General features: G+C 41.1%; 1 protein-coding gene across 4 annotated transcripts; it reads right to left on the reverse strand.

The window, feature by feature from the left end:
* Window positions 1-2,470: 2,470 nt before the first annotated feature.
* Window positions 2,471-19,655, reverse strand: smg6 (SMG6 nonsense mediated mRNA decay factor). Of its 4 annotated transcripts, none has more exons than XM_022197043.2 (19): window positions 19,542-19,655; window positions 15,188-17,540; window positions 14,837-15,029; window positions 14,309-14,419; window positions 13,979-14,085; window positions 13,622-13,700; window positions 11,654-11,764; window positions 11,075-11,290; window positions 9,787-9,848; window positions 9,506-9,651; window positions 9,017-9,130; window positions 8,253-8,427; window positions 7,038-7,254; window positions 6,706-6,882; window positions 6,319-6,486; window positions 5,770-5,914; window positions 5,310-5,572; window positions 5,088-5,169; window positions 2,471-4,948 (listed from the first exon to the last, which is right to left on the reverse strand). In XM_022197043.2, the coding sequence occupies exons 1-19, from the start codon at window positions 19,630-19,632 to the stop codon at window positions 4,818-4,820; spliced, it is 4,941 nt and encodes a 1,646-aa protein (XP_022052735.2). In that variant the 5' UTR covers window positions 19,633-19,655; the 3' UTR covers window positions 2,471-4,817. The 4 variants fall into 4 exon arrangements, with proteins under 4 accessions (XP_022052735.2, XP_022052734.2, XP_051793412.1 ...); XM_022197042.2 differs by having other exon boundaries at window positions 7,038-7,257; XM_051937452.1 differs by lacking the exons at window positions 15,188-17,540; window positions 19,542-19,655 and having other exon boundaries at window positions 7,038-7,257; window positions 14,837-15,156.
* Window positions 19,656-20,554: the final 899 nt, after the last annotated feature.

Consider the following 20,554-nt stretch of genomic DNA (forward strand, 5'->3'; position numbering starts at 1 on the left):
ATAATTATAATGCTATGATTAGATCCTCTTAGGGACCTCTCTGAACCTATGAAAATATGTAATGTTTACAACACAATGTAGTAACATGGAGTTCTATGAATTGATATAATGGATTATGATTTAATAGTAAAATGCAAATGCAAGATGATTAGCTACACTTAAACTGAATGATTGCTCAACACTTCTATGTGCAGTTTTTATGCTATAGATGTCTCGAATTATTTACATTGTACTGATCCTGCTATATTTACATATCTATTTACTGCATATTGCATTCTCAGGTGCACCTTTCATTCAGATGTTTACGTTGCCACATTCACAACAACTTGATGTCACGTCAGTATGTGCACCACACCAGATTTCAGAGCAGGATTGCACATGTAGCTGTAATCTGCACTGTGAAAATATAGGATATGTGCAATGTGCATGGCAGCAGAGAGGTTAAAGATGGACATTCCACAACAGGCTGCAGGCTCACAACCCAATCAGCTTCCAGAGCAGGGCTTGGAGGGCTTTGATTGGTTGCTCGGCATCCCTGTTGTCATGATGATGGGAATCAGGTCCTGCCTGTGTGGTCTGTATCCAGGCACAGAAGTACACTGAAGCAAATGATACGGATGGATAGGCTGCAGAACTTTCCATCCCCGACGCGCACACACATAGTTGTTTAAGTAATGTAAATACATGACCCCCATATATAATATAACCACAGATAGATGTCAGGTTTGTGCAAACTGCAGCCGGATATATTTGCAGTGTTTGTCCTCTTCTGCAGATGTTACATTGCTGAAGAAACATCTGCCCCAAAGCTTTTAAAAAATTCATTCACAATCTCATGCTGGTTACAGAAGAGAGGAATTATATCATGTGACAGTGAATACTAGGAAGCCTCAAAGCACTCATTCTGAAACTATAAAGTCTGGAAAGAACCAGAGCACATTTAGTATTTTGAAGCAGATCATGTTCATTATTACATTTTTGTTATTTGCCTGTTCTGTTGGGTCTGCACTGTATCTTAGCTGTTCCTCGGGCTGCACAAGATAGAGATCTTAGATGATGCATCTGGAATCTGCCGGATCTATTCTCCCAATTTGGGGAATGCAAACCCAATTACCACTGGAATCACCTTCCACCTCTGTTCCACTTGTTCTTTTAGCCCCTTCCCTATATTCTCATGCTCCTTCTTACTGATGTTACTGTCACCTAGGATTGCCTCAATTCTATTCTATTCAACATGCTTTATTGGCAGAAGTATATTGCAAAAGCATTGATAAGGGTGTTTTATAAAGACAAAATTAAATGGAAATAAATGCATTAAGTGGAATAAAGAGAATAAATAAGAGGCTAAAAATAACAAGATGATGGCAAAAACAAAGAAAAAACTGTAAAAAATATATCAGATTTTGTATGCATCTCCTAACAGTATCAGTTGCTTTTATTGTTGTCAAATGATAACATTTTAGATTAAAGAATTCATATCGAATATTGTTGTACTTGTCATATTTTAGGAGGAGACTGTTGGCTGCCGTGATTTCTTGCCTGTCTCTGCTTTGTACCATGGACAATAAAAAAGATATTCTGCCAGTTTCTATCCATGTATTCATGGTTTAAGGCGAGATCATAATGGAGTCTGTTATGATTTTTGGTTAGATTTCTTTAGTGTCCCTGAAAAGCATTTCCTGTTGGTATAATAATGAGGCTGACTCTGATCAGATCAGTGCATGTCTGAGGCTGATCAATGATGGATGCTATCTGATCACAGAATCTCATTAATCACTGACAGAAGACTTTTAGAGGGAAACAGCTCCTGAAATCTAAATGTGTCTATCAGGGGCTTAATCGAGATGTAACCGAAGTTTAAAGCATTCGTTTAAATAAAACAGCATATATCTGCCCAGTATGCATTGGTCTTTTTAAGTTTAACACGGATCTGCAGACTTTTGTATGCAGGACCTCTGTGGTGCCATCAGTGTCATCCTGATTATTAAGTGGAGAGCAAACTTCACTCCCATTGAGGGTGATTAGTGGGATATTTTAGTTCATATTCTAATCTGCGTGTCTGTGCCACATCTATCACAACTGGCCTCCTCTGCTCCAGACTGATGAGCCAGCAGCTGCTTGTCTGTCTGGAACTTGAAGTCCCACAGGATCGTAGCCCTCCTGTTTTCAGCCATTTTTCACGATATGTCTCATTGGGAGTTTCTAATCAAATGCTCGGCACGATTGCTTTTGTACTCTGTCCCGGCCACTTGGTTATGCAGCTCAGTGTACGTTTACCCAGCGTGCATCTCACACCCTGCTACTATGTGCTGGACTGTCTCGGGGCATCTTTCCACTGTGGGTTGTCTGCTGCCTCCATGTCTCTGGTGCTTTGGAGTCTGTATCTTCTCCTGCTACCACATGAGGGCACACACGTAACAGTTTTGCTCTGATGTGAAATATGTATTTTATCATTTGATTCTCATAGCAGTTTTAGTGATCCAGTAATCTTTCATATTTTATTCTACCAATAGGATACAATTATTCTTAGAGCTGTGTGACTGATGAGTTTTTCATGAAGTGATCTAAATGTACATCAAGCATAATGCCTTCAAATGTCCAGTGATTCTTGAAGATAGTAAAAAAAAAATGTTTTAAATGAGTAGGAAAATTAAATTCAACAATAGGCCTTTTGACAGCAAACAATCTCACAAGGCAAAGCAGGTAGAAATAAGAAAATTAAACTGCATTTAGGTTTCAGGGTGACTCACTGTCATAACATACCAGAAGTATAGTTACCATTTTAGCCTCACCTACTGCCTTTCCTGATTTGACAGCTCAAAAAAAAGCACGTTCTTACAATATCACATTTTTATTTGCTCGTGAATGAGGTGAAAACAATAGCTCTGAAACATTTTTAATGATGTCTGATGGAAAAAACTGACTTAAAGTGATTTTACTACATTTGCTGCAACACTGAAACATTGCAGCAGTGTCACTGAACACAACAGACTGCACTATATACTACAGCAGCACCAAAACAGAGGGTTTGAAAAAAAAAAAATACACCTGTCAGACGGTTTACAAGAATACAGAAACAACTGCTGATGATAGCTGTACAAGCCAAGCTGAAAACGTACAGGACAAATTGAAAGCAGGTTGCGTCTACTATATTCTGCGATATTTTTAGATCCATGACTTTACTGTGATGAAACATACCCAAGGTGGTGTGAAGATTACATCCATCCAAGCAGTCACAAATGCACACAGAAACATACACTGTGGGGCAACTCTGGACATTCTGCAACTGTATCCCAAAGCAACAAAGAGCAAGCAAAAGCACAGACACTACACCTTTATGTTAAACGTTTAACGATGCGTCAGTGAGGTGTTGCTTGAATTTGAAATTTCACAATCTGTAATTTACCACATGTATTTCAGTTTTAATAAAAGAAAATGAAGGAGATGACAGCCACACTTTGAAGAGAGAAACGGGTAATAATGATTAAAGCAAATGCATGAAAAATTAAACTGCTGTGGTGGTATTAACTAAAAAGGAAACAGAAAAATAAAGTGAAACAAAGTGAAAGTCACCAGTGGTACTTGATAATTAAGTTTCTGCAAAGTTATTATCAGTGACTGAACCATCTTCTAAGCTGTCTGATGCAGATCTGGGTCAAAGAATACTGTTTTGTGTCATTGTTTTAAACCATAGATGGGTATCATTTCACTCAAAGGGCAAAATCCAATAAAAGTAGCAGTTTTCAGCAACAGAAAACTCAACACAAACCAACAAGCAAATCTATTTGTTACACTGCCCACAACAAGAAATGAGTTAAGTATTTACAAACACTTTTGCGCCCAGATCAAATACAAAATGGATTTAAGAAATTATGGTTCATGTTTTGGGAAAAAAAAAAACAACTTGGCAGATGCTTATTATCAAAGTCTAAAAAAAGAAAAATGGCCTCAATGAAGGAAACTAAACTTTTTACACATGCTCAAAAACAAGGAAAAGCAACAGTATGATAAATGTTTTTGTTTGATTCTCAAGAAAACATTTTCTTACAACACCCAAACTTAATGTGAACATCAAGCTGGAGGCACAACTCAAGATACAGAACAGGCATCGAGCATTTCCTGGGTTAGCAGGAAATACCATCCCTGACTGTGTTCCCTTGGAGGTGCTGAGTTTGCATGAGAGTTCTTTATTAACCCTCACTACATTCAGCCACTCTGTACTGAACTGACACAGGCATCCAGCTGTGCTTCTCCCCACCTTCCTTTTCTCTCAGGTCAGCGCAGTTCTTAAAGCCCAGCCCGTCAGAGAGGTGTGGAAGGGCCATTCACGGCCTTCACTACTGCTGTCTTTAATCAACGAAATGACCATCGACACTCTCCCTCTCTCTGGCTCATTCTATCATCAGCTTCAAGTTTTAATACTGCTTGCAGAGTGCACACTAAATAGCCGCAGAGGCTGGAGGCTGGACCGGGCAACCTACAAATCAAATCACTCCACTCTACCTCCTTCCTCCATTCCACTCTCGCCCTTCTGAGACTTATTAAGTCCTCCTGCCTCATTCTTGGGAAGCTCACTGATCTTAACACACACATACACGCACACACTTCATCACAAGGGGGGAAAAAGCTCATTGAAACCACCCTGCTCTCTCTACATTTGCTTGTGTTTCATAAGAAGTGGTCTTCTGTGTTATCATTTCCTCTCCCCTGCTATTTCCCTCTTCTTCTTCTTCCTCTGCTTAAGTGTGTCTTCTCTCCTGGCTGAGTGACAAGCAGGCTTCAGCAGTTGGGTTCCTTTGATTCCAGCTTTGTCTGGTTCAGCCCACTTTGGCCCAGCTGAGGAAAGCGGGGATGTCTCGCACTGGGACGTTGCGGGTCAAAGCTTTGACGCGCAGGTTACGGTCATCTGTGAGGAGAACCACCTCCCTCTGGAGCCTCACCGTCCCATCTGTTTATGAGGCAGGGAGCCAAAGAGGAGTACGAATTAAACTCAGAAGACTTTGTTTACATCAAATTATGCAATGTGTTTGCATGTGCGTGAGGAAATGTGAGTACTTTTAAGAATAAACAAGAGTCAATGTTCTTACTTCTCTGATGAGGCATGAAATCTTTTGCCTTGTCTTTGCAGTAGTGGAGGCAGCAGGACAGAATCACATCGTCATTGTTACCCTGAGGAAGAAGAGGAAAGACTAATCCACTGAAAAACAGCACAAACATTTGATCCAAGCAGATTCTGTCTTTTGCTCCACCCCAGCAAAAGAAACAGTCTGATTTAATTTATTTTCTACTTCAGTTTTTTGGGCTCCTACCTGTTGTCCAGAAGTGTCTTCACTGCGGAAGGCAATAGACTCGAGCTGATTTCCTCTGCTGGTCAGGGCTCTGAGGCATGGTTCTCTGGCTTCGAACCCTTTCTCTAAGAAAGCCACTGCCAACCGAGCCTTTTCTTGCACGGCCCTCACGTGGGCTGCACTAACATTATAGTTGCCACGACTGCCGATGCCGCGTCCTCCGGACCCCATACTTCCACCAAAAGTGTCTTGGCCCTTAGCCAAACCATCTAACTCTGTAATCACTGACACAGAGGACACAAACCACACCATTAGTATATATAAACAGACATTTCCTGTTTCTACACTGAACACCAGATTCATGGGCCATTCTCGTCATTTCAAACATCTCACAGGACAACAGTTTAATGCTCATCCACTCCTCTTGAAAACATCCTTTAATTTATTTCCTCTTTTGTTTGTTTGTGTCTGTCAGACTTACCGATCAGTGGCACGACTATTATGTATGTTCCACACTGAAGGAGTTTCTTCAACCCTCCCAAATGATCAATGAATCCATTGGTGTCTGGAACCAAAAAGAGAGGCCTCACTTCCAGCTCCAACTGCCCACTTGTCTGTAGCACCGCCTGCAACACACACATTCAGTTTGACATGAACTTTGCCACATCATGATATGATCACATGATGTAAAAGCCTTTTAGGACGCGAGAAAGAACACAAATTCTTTCTGCATCACCTGAAAAATGACCTTCACACCAGCTAGATATGCAGCACTAGCCCAAAGAGAATTAATAGAAAGTGTAGCTTTTATTTGATAACTTCGTGTTATGAAACCCATTATGAGACAAAATCTCTCAGCATTTACAGTAAAAATTATTTGGCAACAAAACAGAGCATTCTACATGTTTAAAACTGCATTTAGCCCTTGTTTATTCCTATTGATTTTTCATCATTCCTTACTCCAAAATACTACACACACACAGACCAATGATGACTGCAATTTAGTTTCTGATTGCAATGCCTGTTTTACCTGTATCTTATCCCTGCGTTTCTGTTGCTGTGCCAGCTTGTTGGCGAGGATGTGACGTCGCGCTTTCAGCTGTCTGATGTCACTCTCGCTGTCTCCCGCCTCCTCGGCATCCTCCTCTTCTTCTGATGCAGAGAGAGACGACTCTGCCTCCAATATGACGTCATCGGCCTGCAAAACGGACACAGAGGAGGAGGATCAGGGAAATTTTCTGCAATGTAATTTCCACCTTCAACAGCTGCCTCCGCGCTGCAAATTTCATTCCAGCATTTACATAATTTCGTGGTCCTAAAAGTTTGAAAGAATAAAAACACTCAGAGACGAAAAGACCAGAGAGAGCAAAGTGAAGTGGAAGGGTTATTAGAGGAAGAGTAGGAGAGAGGCAGTCACCTCTTTCTCTGTTAGAGAATCCTGCCTGCTCCTCGTATCTATTGAGTGGTTAAGAGGGGAAGTTGCCACAGAGATGTATTTGCCTCCCTTGAAGGCCAGCAGAGGCTCTTCCTGTCCACACAAAGCCTCTAGAAAATACTTCAGCACCGTCACTCTCTTACAATCTGCTGCTATTGCCTGAGGAAAGAGAACAGGGGTGTAAGTGCATGACAATAGAAGGAGTTAATAAGAGGTAAATATGAACTCTGAAGGTATAAAAACAAATAGAATATTCCATATGTAAGGGCATCAACATTACAATACAGTAACATACACCTTTACTTTCCACTCACCATGTCAGTGTGTCTGTCTGTGTAACATGGCTCCTGTGGTGCAGCCAGCAGTGGTACAAAGCCAGCAAGCAGCCGGTCTTCCTTCAGCTGCAGCACCGTCAGCTCCTCATCTCCTTCGCTTTCATCAGTATCGACTTTGTAAAGCGGCACTTCTTCATGGTCCACACGAGCCAGGACATTACAGAGGTCAGCCAGGCACTGCCACACATCAGGGCTGCTGCTGAAAACGGGAAAAGCCACAAATGATGGTGAGGACTGAATATTTAAAAGAACTACCGTGTGCAGAATCCTGGGATGTGTGAAAGTGCTGTGAGCAGACGCAACAGGTTAACTCGTAGATGGAATCTAAAGCAGGCTATAATTAATATTTGCTTTAAGAATATGTTGGATGATGATGTGTATGGATTTATGAACCTCAAGAGAATTATCACCTAAACCCGCAGCTTCTCTTGCTGTTGGCTCAGTGCAAGCGGCTGTCTCTTGTGAAAAACCTCTAAAAAGCTAGCCTAGCTGCGCTAGACCCAGGTCTGAAGACGCAAGGGTCTAGGAACTCTCGACAGGGAGGGAGGCGGGCTAAAAGGTTGTCTTTCAAATCACTCTGCAGCAGTTGGGTAGGTATACAACCAATCAGTGCAACAAATAGGCTGACGTAGTTCCTCGAGGATGGACGGAAATCAGAGGATGCGGGAGTTCGGTGAAGCCTTATTTATACAGTCAATGGGTGAAGCTCAAGTTGAATTTTAGCTTCAAATCTTTAAAGGCTGTGGCCAAAGCCGAGTTGAAAAATAACTGTTTATTGTGCGCAGCCATCTTCTTGTCTATCCTTGTTTCTATGGTTGTTTCCGGTTGTTTCTGTCAGAATCGTCGCGCCTCTGTCGTCACTTAGTTACGCCCGCCTTCTGACTCTACACTTCATGGTGATTCGTCGGCCAGTTTGAGGAGCATCCAACCTCAAGGCTTACCGAGGGTAACTGGACTGACCCTGGCAGAGAATTAAATTCGTTGCCGTGGGTTGTCTAGCGTGGCTAGGCTACTAAAAAGCCTCCTTAGTGCCAAAAGCACTAAGTCACAGTCAGCTGGTTAACAGAGTAAAGAATTCTGAAGGTAAACATCTATAACTGGCAGGTAGTCAGGAACATGACTGGAAATAATTATGTTGCTCTCTAGCTATTGTCTTGTTTCAAAAATGGTTCACTGCAGGTTGAAAGTACTTACTTTATGCTGCACGGTGGCGGGTTCCACTGGTCTGGTTGTCCCAACATCCAGTCAGACCAGACTTTGATGCTTGGCAGCAGTTCTCTAAGCTCCAAAGGGAAGGCAGAGACTCTCACCATACCCTCCATCTCCTCCACTTTACCTTCCTCCTCTCCATCTGCCATGGGGACTGGCTCTGAAACAGACAAAAGAGGATAAGCTTTTTAACTAAAGCACTGCACAGTACACAATTATTTAACATTCTGTGGAAAACAGATTCATTAAAATCACAAAAGCTCAACAGAAGGGGGGGGGGGGGGGTGAGTCCAACATAAAATGTATAAAATGGTATCAAAGCTGTACGAGTAAAGATGGATTATATTTATTGTAAGTTCTCATTTTTATTTGAAGAGACAAACCTCATTCCACTTTGCAGTCAAAAACCAGGAAAGGTTGAATCATTGTTTGTTAAAAAAGTCTTGAAATTCATCCAGGAATTTACAAAGACATTTATCAGTCACATATCCAAACAACAGTGTATTCTCTACAGAACAGCAGATGAGGGGGTCACTGCATGTTTGGACTGTTTATGAAGTAGCTCTATAAATAATCCCTATGCAAGTGCTGTGGGACTGTAGAAGTAATTCACTTTTTAATTTTTCATCTGATACAGACTCTAATACTAATGCCAACTTTATTTCAAAAATAACTGATTTAGATGAACACAGAGGCAGAAGGTTATAAAAAGCTCTTGATCAAGCGTGTGGAGCTCACTGAAAGTGTACCTGGAGGAGTTTCTTTGAGGAGCTCTGTGCAGCGCTGCACCAGCAGGGCAAACATGCCAAGGCCCAGGGCAGTGCTTTGCTCTTGTAAAACGGACCGCACTTCTCCTCCTTCACCTGACGGACACAAGAATTTGAAACAGCACTTCAACAGTGATTTCAGTGCAAGAACAGCATGTGTTTTTCCCTTCTACTTGTTTTGAAGATGGAAAATTTACTGCATGCTCAGTTGCACAACAAAGAACCTGCATGTGAGAACATGAGGTTAAGTATGTTAAGCTATCTCTTCCAGTTCGAACATGCAACTAATAAATGTTTTTTTCTTAAACTGAGTCACATTTTTCATCTATTCCCTGCATTAACATAAAATAAGTTGTCTTCCAGTCAGGTACTCCTATTAATGTAGCACAACAAATTAATGTTTTAACACTATGAAGCAATTTGAACTTTAAAAATGATGGGAACTGCATGTGTCTGTGTGTGCAGCATTACCTCTGCTGTGTGCATTGTGTATGGTGAACATGTTGATGGTGATTATCTGCAGCATGTGTGTACTGCCCAGTAGTGAAGGGCCATGCTGGAGCAGCGTCCGAAACTCCTGCAGAACACGACTCGCTACTCCAGGGAAGGATTCCATGCTGTATGGGTAAGATGCACACATTTAGAACAACACGAGGCAAACGGTAAAATACATTGTATGGATTACTGTGTCATTCCTTCAAGTACACTCTATTCATAAAAATACCAGCTGGAAAACATGACACGTCACTCACCCCACTTTAGTGAAGAGCTTTCCATGTGCATGCAGGAAGCTCAGAATGAATCTCTTATTTAGCTGTAGAAAAAAAAAGAGAAGGTCAAATGAGGAAAATAAAACTATTACTAATCTTTGTATAACACTTTAATTTAGCTACAAACCCGTTAGATGAGAAAATGCATGTTTTCATGCAATAACAAAGCACAAGGAGATGCTCAGAGCTGAAGCAATCTCTTAAATGGACCCACAATTTTGAATAGAAATGGGAGGAAATGGACTGAAAGGCTAGAGAAAGTAGCAAAGAGGATGCCTCTCTAAACAGGACACATTCACAAAAAAAAAGATTGTGTGGAAGCAGACAAAATAGATTTGCTAAAACCTAAAGACGAGAAAATGGAAATAGAACAAAATAACTCTCATATTTTAGTAGAATTGAAGCCATTATCGGTATAATAAACACAGAGGAAACTAAACATAGGCAATAATCGATAACAATCAATTAATCACTGTGTAACACTCAGTCACAAATGAGATCAGAACCACTGCTAAAACAGCTCTGTCACAGAAACAAGTAATTTGTGTATAGCTTGTGTTTTACATCAAGTGATTGTGCATTAGGCTCCGAGTGTCTCCAAAATGTAGGCAAACTACATTCAGTAGAGCCTGAACAAATTCTCTGCAGCCTCAGACAGAACACCAGAGCAGTCTGCTCTGCTAATGTGCTGCTCAAGCTACGTCTTCTGTACAGATATGGCCTAATCCATCCTGTTCTCTCAACTAGCACTCTGATAATTGACAGAAAACAACAGCAAATAAACAGATGGGGATTCAATTACTCCACATACGGACTTACACGAGTTCCCCTAATAAATAGATGGTGAATCATTGCAAGGAAAAACGGAAACAAGAAATGAAAAAAAGTAAAGAGGATTCAAAACATCTTTAAATGTTGGTACAACAATGAAAATAAAAGGCTCAGGAAATGTGGAAAAGTAAAAATGAAATGAGGACAGAGAGAATGAATGAGCTTCAAAGGAAATTAACGTTAAGGACACTGAATGAGAGGACAAAATAAAAGCAAGGGAAAAAAATAAACTAGATTACAAAGAGAGGGGAAATGAAAGTTTCAAAGCGGTGTGGGAGACGTTTGCAGGCATGAATGTGTTTTTGGAAAAAGCCAAAAACTAAAACACTAATAAATAAGCATACGCACAATAAGTGTCTGTGAGTGTGTACATATGAAGGCAAATACGCATTCAACTGTGTATGTCTGAGAGAAGGTAAGAGACAGAAAGAGCTCTTACGTCGGTAGCACTTAGACTGCCCAGCTCTCCGTCCTGTTCAGAGTCTCTGCTGGACTCGCTGCCTCCTCTCTGGGAAGACAAGGTTGTTGCTTGTCCACTGGGGCGAATCCAGATCTCCACACGTGCTCCCTCTTCCCCTCTTCCTCTGCCTCTTACTGCTGGACCCCTGGAGCCTCCTTCGTGCTCCTGCCTCCTCCTTCGCTCAAGCTGCTCTGTCTACAAGAACGAGGTCTGAAACATGAAGCACTGGCTCTGCCTAAAGTCTTAATGTCATCACTAGATAACCTGACCAGTCAGTGAGGTAAAGCAATGACTATTTTTTTATGTCATACATGTTAACATTTAAATTCTGGACTTATCATGAAATCAGTGGTGAGATGTACAAATTATAATCACGATAGCAGCACAGTTAAGTTTTAAATAACTCTTTGAGATTACAGATTAAACCTCTGTCACACTGCTTTAGTCCAAGTTATTTTCTATGACCATAACCAAATCTACACTTTGCACTTTTATTAGAACAGTGACGTCAAATGTTTTTCATTTGTCACAAGTTAATGACAGAAGTGTGTGTCTGACCTTTCGCTTAGCTTCCTCAAACAGACTCATCAGGCTCTCCTTTGCAGTCAGAATGGGGTTGGAAGCCGCCAAGCTGCGCATATAATAATACACAGCATCTAACTTCCGTTTCTGTAAGTGAGACAGAAAGGACAAGTTTTAATTGGCCCAGGTACATGCTAAAAGAGACCTAATCAATCACACAAAACTCCAAACCCAGATATTCCAGATCTCAAATTTTCATAGCTATTTTTCTGTTGTGCAGACGCTGTCCTTGAGCCCACTGAGTTTTAAGCAAAATATCGCACCTTACATTCAAGCGCCAAGTGTCAGCTTTAATTTGCGTGGGTTTTTGTCAATACAGAAGGAACTGTGTGGGAGATACTAGATATTTTAGCAAAAATTGCCCAAAGTTTATGGGTGTAAAAGTAATCAGACAGGCAGCTATGAAGTCAAACATAATCACCATGTCAAATATTTAGCAGAAGATTTTTTCCAGTCAATGATTGTCTTAAGTTTAATGGTTTTTCTGAGGCATTTGTCTGAATCTGAGCACACAGAAAACTACTACACACTTCTGCATTCATGCTGCTGCTTCAACCAGCAGAGAAATCATCATTTAACCCTTTAAGCTGCAGTTAATTCCAGCCATTTTCAGTACAAAAAAATCGCTAATATTCTATTTGTAAATAAAAATATGACGAGAAATACGGGGAATATTGGACGCGCATCGCGAGGTGCATTTCCTTGAAAACGACCCATTCGTGGATTATATACTGACTTCAAGACATGTTTTGGACAAAATAGTTTACTGGCTTGTTTTGTCTGGATGTCCAAGGTTGGATTATGGCCGTTTTTTGTGGAATATTTTCATCTGTGTGTAATAATGAACCCGGAAATGCGAGTCGCGCTGTGTAACAAACCGCCGTGTATAGAGAACGGATGGATGGATATTCGTTGTTTGTCGGACAAATGTGTTTATATTACCCGATGTGGTAATCACATCTGAAAGTGGTTTATACCGCCAAATTCATGAGAATCTAAGCTTTCCATCGGTGTATAATGTTTCTATCATCGAGTTTGCAGCGTCGGTCAATTAAGCGAAATACTTTAGCGCATCTCAAAGTGTACCGCAGGCGGGACACTGAAGCGCACTGAAGCGCAAAGGGGTTAATACCAGTGTCAAGCCACTTCCACAATGCACGTTGACAGATGATATGGTGTGCTTTGGATTATGAACTACTCTTTTTTTCTCCTATTTTCACTTTATATAAGTTTGATATAGGTTGCTTTTTGTTTCAGAAATCCATAGAACTTTATCCCACAGCTTGAATGGTTTCTTTTTGTATGTTTTAGCAAACTGTAACTTGGCCTTTCGGTTTATATGGCCTACCAGAGGAGTGCATTTTATGGCGAATCCTCTGAGGTCCTGGTCATGAAGTCTTTTTCTAATTGCTGATAAGTAAAGATGTACGCCTACACCTTGTAGAGCATTCTTGACTAGCTGTGCAATCACAAAGATTTTTTTCATCCCCATGCTCATGATTTCCCAGCAATCCACAAGACCTTTTCAGTTTACCACAATTTGTTGACAATTTTCTACTTTTTCTTGCACACCTGTTCTTCAGAATGTACTGGTGTCTGATATTACCGAGCAAAGTTTCATATCTGACAGTTAGATTTTTGCTTTGTCAACTCCAACTAAGCCTAAACGGCAGCTCTCATTCAACTCTCCACATGTGAGCTCTCAATGTGGAGAAACGTTTAGTAGACAAATGTAAAATATCTTTTGATCCCTTGCAATTTAGACATTATGTGTAAAAGAATTATGTCTCGAATGCAGGTTTTCGATACTGACATAAACTGACTCAAGTTCAAGCTGAAACTTGACACCATTAGTTTACTTCAGATTTAACGAGCTTAAGCACAGAGCTTCACAGACGAAAAAGGTGCAACTCGAAATGCTTACATCTGGACTTTATCACTTACTGTATAAACTGCCAAAAGGGCCAGCTGGTTGTATGGTCGTCCATTTTTGGGGGCAATCTGCTGGGCTTTCAGGTACCAACTAAGAAAAAAAATTGAAGTGTACTCATGCGACATCAAACTGTGAAGAACATTTTCAGCTTCTACCTAAAAACAAGGTTCTTATCGAATAGATCTAGAGCATCTATAAGAGCCCGAAACTGAGGAAGCTATAAAGGTTGTCATATATTTAGACCTGTATAAAAATGATCACTTTACTGTCTTACAGACAAGTAATGCTTAATGTCAAGACACATCCAATACTCTCATATAAGTATAAAAATGTCAGAATTCCTAGATAATGCTTAGATTATAGCCTACCTCCGAGCCTTGCCATAGTTGGCAGTGTCGCTGGCTTGCTCCCGGTAACGTGCTATGTCTCCCTGACAAATCATACAGCGCTGAGCACTTATAAGCGCATATTTTACCTTGAAAGAGACAGAAACACCAAGGTCAATTCACTGAATGGTAAATGGTAGGCATGTCTAACAAATACTCTCAGCAAGAAAATATGACCTCTGACAGGCTCCATGAATTCAACATTCATGAGTTCTCTGAATGCTACCATCTTACTTTGAAAAAAAAGTCTTCAAAGCATCACATCACTCAATTTTGTTGAATTTACACAAGCTGAAAGGAGTACTGCTTCACCGTTTTGCGTAGTGGCCGAGCCCTGATAGCCATGCCGTCCATGTAATCCTCCAACTTAAACTGGTACATTGTCTGCAGCTTCTGAAGTAGCGCATCAAAGAACAGAGCTCCCTGTAAAACACAAACAATGAAGAAAAAAATTGTTATTTTTATTCCACAATTACTCATCGTTAATGTATGCATGGACAGAAACTTTACACACTGTGAATGTGGTTTTTTTTTGCAGCAGAAATTAGCGCTCTAAAATGATTTTGGGCACAGACACGTCTTTGATATAGGCAGAATACAATAACACTTTGTATTATCTAGTGATATACAATCATACAATTTTACCAATCCCAGTTTCTATCTACATAATAACCACTTTCACAACTGTGTAGACAGTAAAGCCCCAAAGAGATTATTAAAGTGAACTTTTGTCTTGTATCCACTTTCAAGATTACAACTCCTGCACAGACTCGCGCACTTTGAAATTACCCTTTCTGTTGTGGGAAACCCTGTCCTGTCCGAAGTTCCCACATTCCTTACCTCATCAAGCAGAGTGAGCAGCATGTTCCTGATATGAGGGGTGTTGTCATACGTGGGGTCTTTGAGTAGCTGCCGGAAGTGTTCTATGACCTGGTAAAAGACGTTCTTCCACAAAGCCTGATCCACATTCTGAGAGTCTGAGAATTCGATGTCTGTCAGGATGACCTGCTCATACAGCCCCAAAAGATCCGATCTTGAACATAAGATGGCATAATCAGAAGACTGTTTTTAAAGATATACAACTACTGGCTTACATATATAGAGTTTGGTGTTTATTAAAACCAAAGGGCGACTGACAGTCATATGAGTAGAATGAGACAGAAGAAATTTAACACGTATTTATCCACTCACCTGAGCTGGGCCATGCGATCCAGTCCATCAGCACTCACTCTGTCCCTGGACAGCAGGTTACTGAGCTGAAGCTCATGTGCATCTGCAGCCCTCAGCAGCCTCCCCAGCTCCCCTCTAGTTTGCTGCTCTGCCTCTTCAAATGTCAGACAACCTCCTGCACCTGGCTGGGAGTAACCTGCTCCCCTGTAATTCCCACAGAACTGACCCACACCAGCGTTAGGGTATATACCGTTAGGTGGGGCCATTTGGTAGGGCCCCATGTGATAAGGATATGGATAGCGTTGGTTACTGCTGGTGCCGGGATTATGAGGGTTGCTGGAGGGCATGGGGTAGCAATAGGGGTTGTCTGAGTTTTGGAATTTGTAGTAGGCCATGGCAGCAGCCTGTTGGGAACGCAAATGTTCACCCTGTTGGACTGGAGGACTGCCTGCTACCTCATCATCTGTGTCCAGAAAGTGAAGTTGCCCATATCCAGTCCCGCTCTGAAGATATACAGGCTGCTGGAGAGATGAATGCTGTGAAGGTTTAGTGCCGGTAAGAGCAGGTTTCTGGTCGGGGTTATTTGGGTCCCAGAGTCGTCTCACTCCTCCTCCTCGGCCTCCTCTGATCCTGCTCGCTGCTCCTCCCCTGACTCCACCAAAAAGAAGCCTTTGCCCCACTTCAGGTGAATTCGTGGTGTCTGTGCGGGCTGGAAGCACCAGAATTCCCCCGCCTCTCCCACGAGGAACCACCCCTTGCTTGCGATGTTGCGTCTCCCCACTATGTGATGAGGTACCTGACTGTTTATCTAGAGAAACCCTTAGGATTCCCCGACCACCACCACCTTTGTTTCCCTTTGGTCTGTTCCTATCTTCCCTGTGCCTCTCTTCCCCCCCACCTCTTCTCCTCCTCCTCTGATCTTCGGCTCTGTCACTCATTTCACTCGCTTCCTGTGATTCTGTAGATGATTCCTCGTTGGTTGTCCAGCTTTTTAAGTGACTCCTTCGTCCTTCTCCACTATTAACCACCTGCTGTTTGTTGTTATGCCGAGGCTCTGAGCGTAGCCACTTGCTACCTTCCACATCCTTCCCAAGTCCAGGACCATCCAGGCTGGTCACACTACTGGCCGAGCTACTGCTGTAAGTTCGATTGCGTGAGCGCCGCATGTCTGATTTAGAATAGCGTTTTGAGGTTGGTGTTGTGACATTTGCATTATATCTGTTTCTGACACCTCTTTCTACAGTCCTGTCTCCATTTCTTTCTGTCTTGGCATCTTTATCAGCATCTCTGGACCTACTGTTGTTGTTGTCTCCTCTTCTGCTTTCTCGATGATTCTCTCTTCTTTTGCTTTGATGAGTCTCTCCTGCCTTATCTGTTTTTTCCCCATCAGCTTCTGCAGCTTTCTTATCTCTTTCCTTCTCAACCTTACCCTGAGCAGTCTTTCCTCCACTGCCTGGTTCATCTTCTCTTCTGGAATCCTGATTCTTCTCCTTTTCCTTGTCCACTCCCCTTCTCCTGCGGTTTCCCCGTTCTCTCTTCTTCTCTGCCTTTTCATCCCCGTCTTTTGAACTTGCCCCTTGGCCTCTCTTCTCCTTATCAGTTGCATTCCCTCTCTTGCAGCTTAACTCTCCAACATCTTGAGTTGGGCCTCCCGCTTTTCCCTTTTCTTTTATGTTCATTTTTTCAACTTTGCTGGTAATTTTCTCCACTGACGCCTCAACAGTTAACGGAGGTGTTTCCACATCCTGACTTCCTTGCCTTCTGTTTACCTCTTTCCTCCCCTGCTTCTGCATTGGCTTGTTTTGGTTTACTTCCCCCCCTGTACTCAGCGGGGATTCTCGCTCAGTTTTTTGCTCACACTTCCTGGGTGGAGGCTTATCCTGTTCTCTCCCAACGCCGCAGTCCTTTCCCTGGATGTTCCTCCGGCTGCCAGGCTGATAAAATTCTCTGTCAGGTTTGCGAGCTTTTCTAGTCGGCTTCATAGCTCCAGCAGGCTCCTGGTGTTCGCCGTCATTTTCAACAAAGCCTTTTTCATCATTTGAATCCATTTTAGCCTGTGAGAAGCTACCCTTTCTACAGTTCTGAGTATTACTGCCGTCTCCTCTCATCCGGTCTTCATCCCTTTTGTTGGTAGCAGACGCTCCCTCTGTGCACCCTTGTGTCTCAGTTTCATAGACACCCTTTTTTACACTCTGTAATGGTTGCTCGTGCTCATGTGAATCGGCAGCTAGGGGATCTTTTGGACCAGCGTCTCCCTCCTCACTGTCCCTGTGACGTCTTCCAGGTCCAGCTATCGGCTGGTATCGCTGCAGATCAGGACGCTTTCCTTCACGCCTCCTATGCTGCTTGTGTATGTGATGCTCACGTTGTTCCTCTGAAGAAAAAAAAAAAAACAAGATACAGAGATAAAAAAAAAATCTGTCATCAACACAGAAAATGGAATACGGGTAATAAGTAAAACATTCATGCTCTATTTATCTCTTTTTGCCTAGAAATCTACTATAAAATTATAGCAAGTGCTTTTTTTATTTTGATTAATTGACAATAAGAAAAACTGAGAAAAAATAAAGAGTTACTTTGGCCAACAAAGCTTGAACACTATTACGTTTAGTGCAGCTGGTTGTGGTGGCTGCAACACTTTCTTACACTTGATGTATGAACTGCTTTGAGGCATCCAAATCACCTGTTTGTACATACTAGTGTAGAGGTTGGATCTTCTGTAGCTACCACAAATCAACATTTAATTTGCTCCCTCCTTCTCATGATCCTTCTTTAGTTTAATAAAATAAACTGATGAAGAGCACATACATTTCAATCTCATTAAATCAATTTACAGTATATACTGGGCAAAAATATAAACCCAACATGGACCAGTTCATTAAATTCTATCCATTCTTTTTGACACACAAAATAAGTTTTTTGTGTTCCAACATGGGGCATCTTCAAGTGTGCATTACACTGGAAGTGCAAATCAAGAGTGGGGTCACAGATTAGAAATCACAAGTCAGTAACCAGTCACACATTTGCGAAAGATAAAGTTAATGTGGTTGTCAATGTTAACTTGTAGAATGTCTCCCTCTTTCTGAAGGCTTTGGTGAAGTTCAGAGATATTTTGAGGCATGGATTGGGTAAAGTTAAATAGGTACACACATCCATCCAAAGCATCAGAAGATACTTTGGATGGATCTGGTACAGAAGATCCTGGTATCTTCTGCACTAGGACGGCTGAATCGATTTCTTAGATCACAAATGTTGAAGTTGTGGACTTTCTAGTGCCTGTTTATGACCCCAACTCTCACGCCAGAATCCAGCATGTCAATAACCTGTTTTTATTTTTCTCCAGTTGTCAGTGGCATAATTTTATTTCAATACAGCTGCATTTTAGGAGGCCTTAAATACAGTTATAGTAACTGGCCAAAGGAGTCTTTATGTACTGATCATGCTATCTGGTCATTTTCCTTTAAAGTCACACCAGACCAGGGTGCAGTCAAAACTTTGTCATCAGTATAACAGAGCAAAAACTGTTGGTACACAACTGGCGAAACTTGAACCCTCCCTTAAAGATTTCTTCAAGTCTTAAAATCAGTTTTATTGAGGTAGGTAGGTTTTCACAGAGAGAGAAACTGATTTGGTTCATACCAGTATAAAGTGGCAAGCAGAGCGGTTTAAAGAAGAATGACAGATTTAAAATAGAAAGCAAGTGTTGCAAATCAATAGATTGACGACAAATTATCAACATCATAATAACACCAATACGAACATAAAGAATGATACAATCCCAATATAATATTCAGAATTTAATGCTACCTATCATATGCGAATCAATTATTGCCACCTGTTTACAGAATTTAACAAACAGAAAGTACCTGGTGAAAAAGTACACGACGAGTGTGCAGCTGCAGAGACACCTGTAAAACTACTTTTTAACGAAACACATTGCTCTCTTCGTAGAAACGTTTACGAGCAAAGGCTCGAGTTGTTGACTCCTTCTCTAACGGTAACGGAACAACATTACCTTCGGAGTCGCGTCTTCTAGTTCAGCATTACATTCACATATCAAAACGTTTCGTCTTCTACTACAGTTTAAGTGTAAGGAGTAATTTTATAATACTGTAAAGACAGTGTTTAGAGCAGAAATAATAAATCGTGACAATAATCAGACAGAAATTATCTAGATGGTGGAAGTGGGCGTTTAAAACAGACCGCGCGGGACTAAAGAATAGACGGGCACATAGCTAGCTAACAACATTAGCTGCTTACAAACTTAGCAACTCCGTAGGGCCACTTTCAGCTAACTTGGTTTACTTTCTCGCTTGAATTTATCGACTCTTCCGCCAGAGTGGTCCTTCCAAGTATCTGATTCACTTCCTCTCACCTTTCTGACAGTCGGTAATGCTGACTGAATTCGACGCTTCAGCTCGGAGTTCCGCAGCTGAGATTCGCACTCTGTCGAGTTCGTTCGCCATCTTTGCTTTCGCTCAAATAAACACAACAAGTACGGCGGCCCAGTAGGATCAAACTTACTCACTGGGTGACGTCACAAAGGAGGGATGTTGGGTAATGTAGTCCAGCTTCATTTAACGCACAGTAACATACTTCAGGAATGCTTCTGCGTTACACCTACACCAAAAACGTAACGGTTGAAAATGGCTTGTTATAGTAAAAATAAATATTGAATTACTATTTTTGTTGTTGTTGCAGTTGTTGTTGATTATATTATATTGTATGGATTATTATATATTATGATTATAACAAAACATGTTTTTTTGTTTCTTATTTCCCACAGTAGTAACATCTTCCTGTGTAATATAATATAATATAATATAATATAATATAAGATAATATAAGATAAGATAAGATAAGATAAGATAAGATAAGATAAGATAAACTTTTTTGATCCCTCAACAGGGAAATTTACATGTTACAGCAGCTAAATACAAATGAGGAAGGAGCAAGACATGAAATACAAAAAGGCTAAAATCGAACTAAAATTAAACTTACAATAAACACAATGCACATTTTTCTCATGTACAGATGAAGCATGATGAATATACATATGCATATATAGCTGTGTACAGGTATAACATGACAAAAATATATGAATTTACAATTACGGTATGATGAAAAATATACTCAACTGAAGGACCCACACGTGTGTAAAACATTTATACAGAATAGTGGTGCTACAATTCTGTTACTGCACTAAAAAAGTTATGGAGAGAAAAGACCTGGTGTTAACATGATGCTGTTGCACATAAACAGCTCAAAGAGAACAATGCAATATATTGTTGTTGATCTGGAATGGCTAGAAAGAGAAAAAAAAGACACTCAATACTAATAGAATGATTTACATAATATTTATGTCTGTATTTATTGTAAACAATCTCC

The sequence above is a fragment of the Acanthochromis polyacanthus genome, chromosome 17 (genome assembly GCF_021347895.1).
Source record: "Acanthochromis polyacanthus isolate Apoly-LR-REF ecotype Palm Island chromosome 17, KAUST_Apoly_ChrSc, whole genome shotgun sequence".
Lineage (NCBI taxonomy): Eukaryota > Metazoa > Chordata > Actinopteri > Pomacentridae > Acanthochromis > Acanthochromis polyacanthus.

What these genes read in the sequence shown, in the direction of transcription:
- smg6 (XM_022197042.2), bottom strand. Translation starts at nt 19,632, where the DNA reads ATGGCGAACGAACTCGACAGAGTGCGAATCTCAGCTGCGGAACTCCGA. An exon ending in GATCGCATGGCCCAGCTCAG is followed by an intron (nt 15,030 to 15,187) that starts GTGAGTGGATAA and finishes CTTATGTTCAAG; the next exon opens with ATCGGATCTTTTGGGGCTGT. An exon ending in TTTCATGCCTCATCAGAGAA is followed by an intron (nt 4,949 to 5,087) that starts GTAAGAACATTG and finishes CCTCATAAACAG; the next exon opens with ATGGGACGGTGAGGCTCCAG.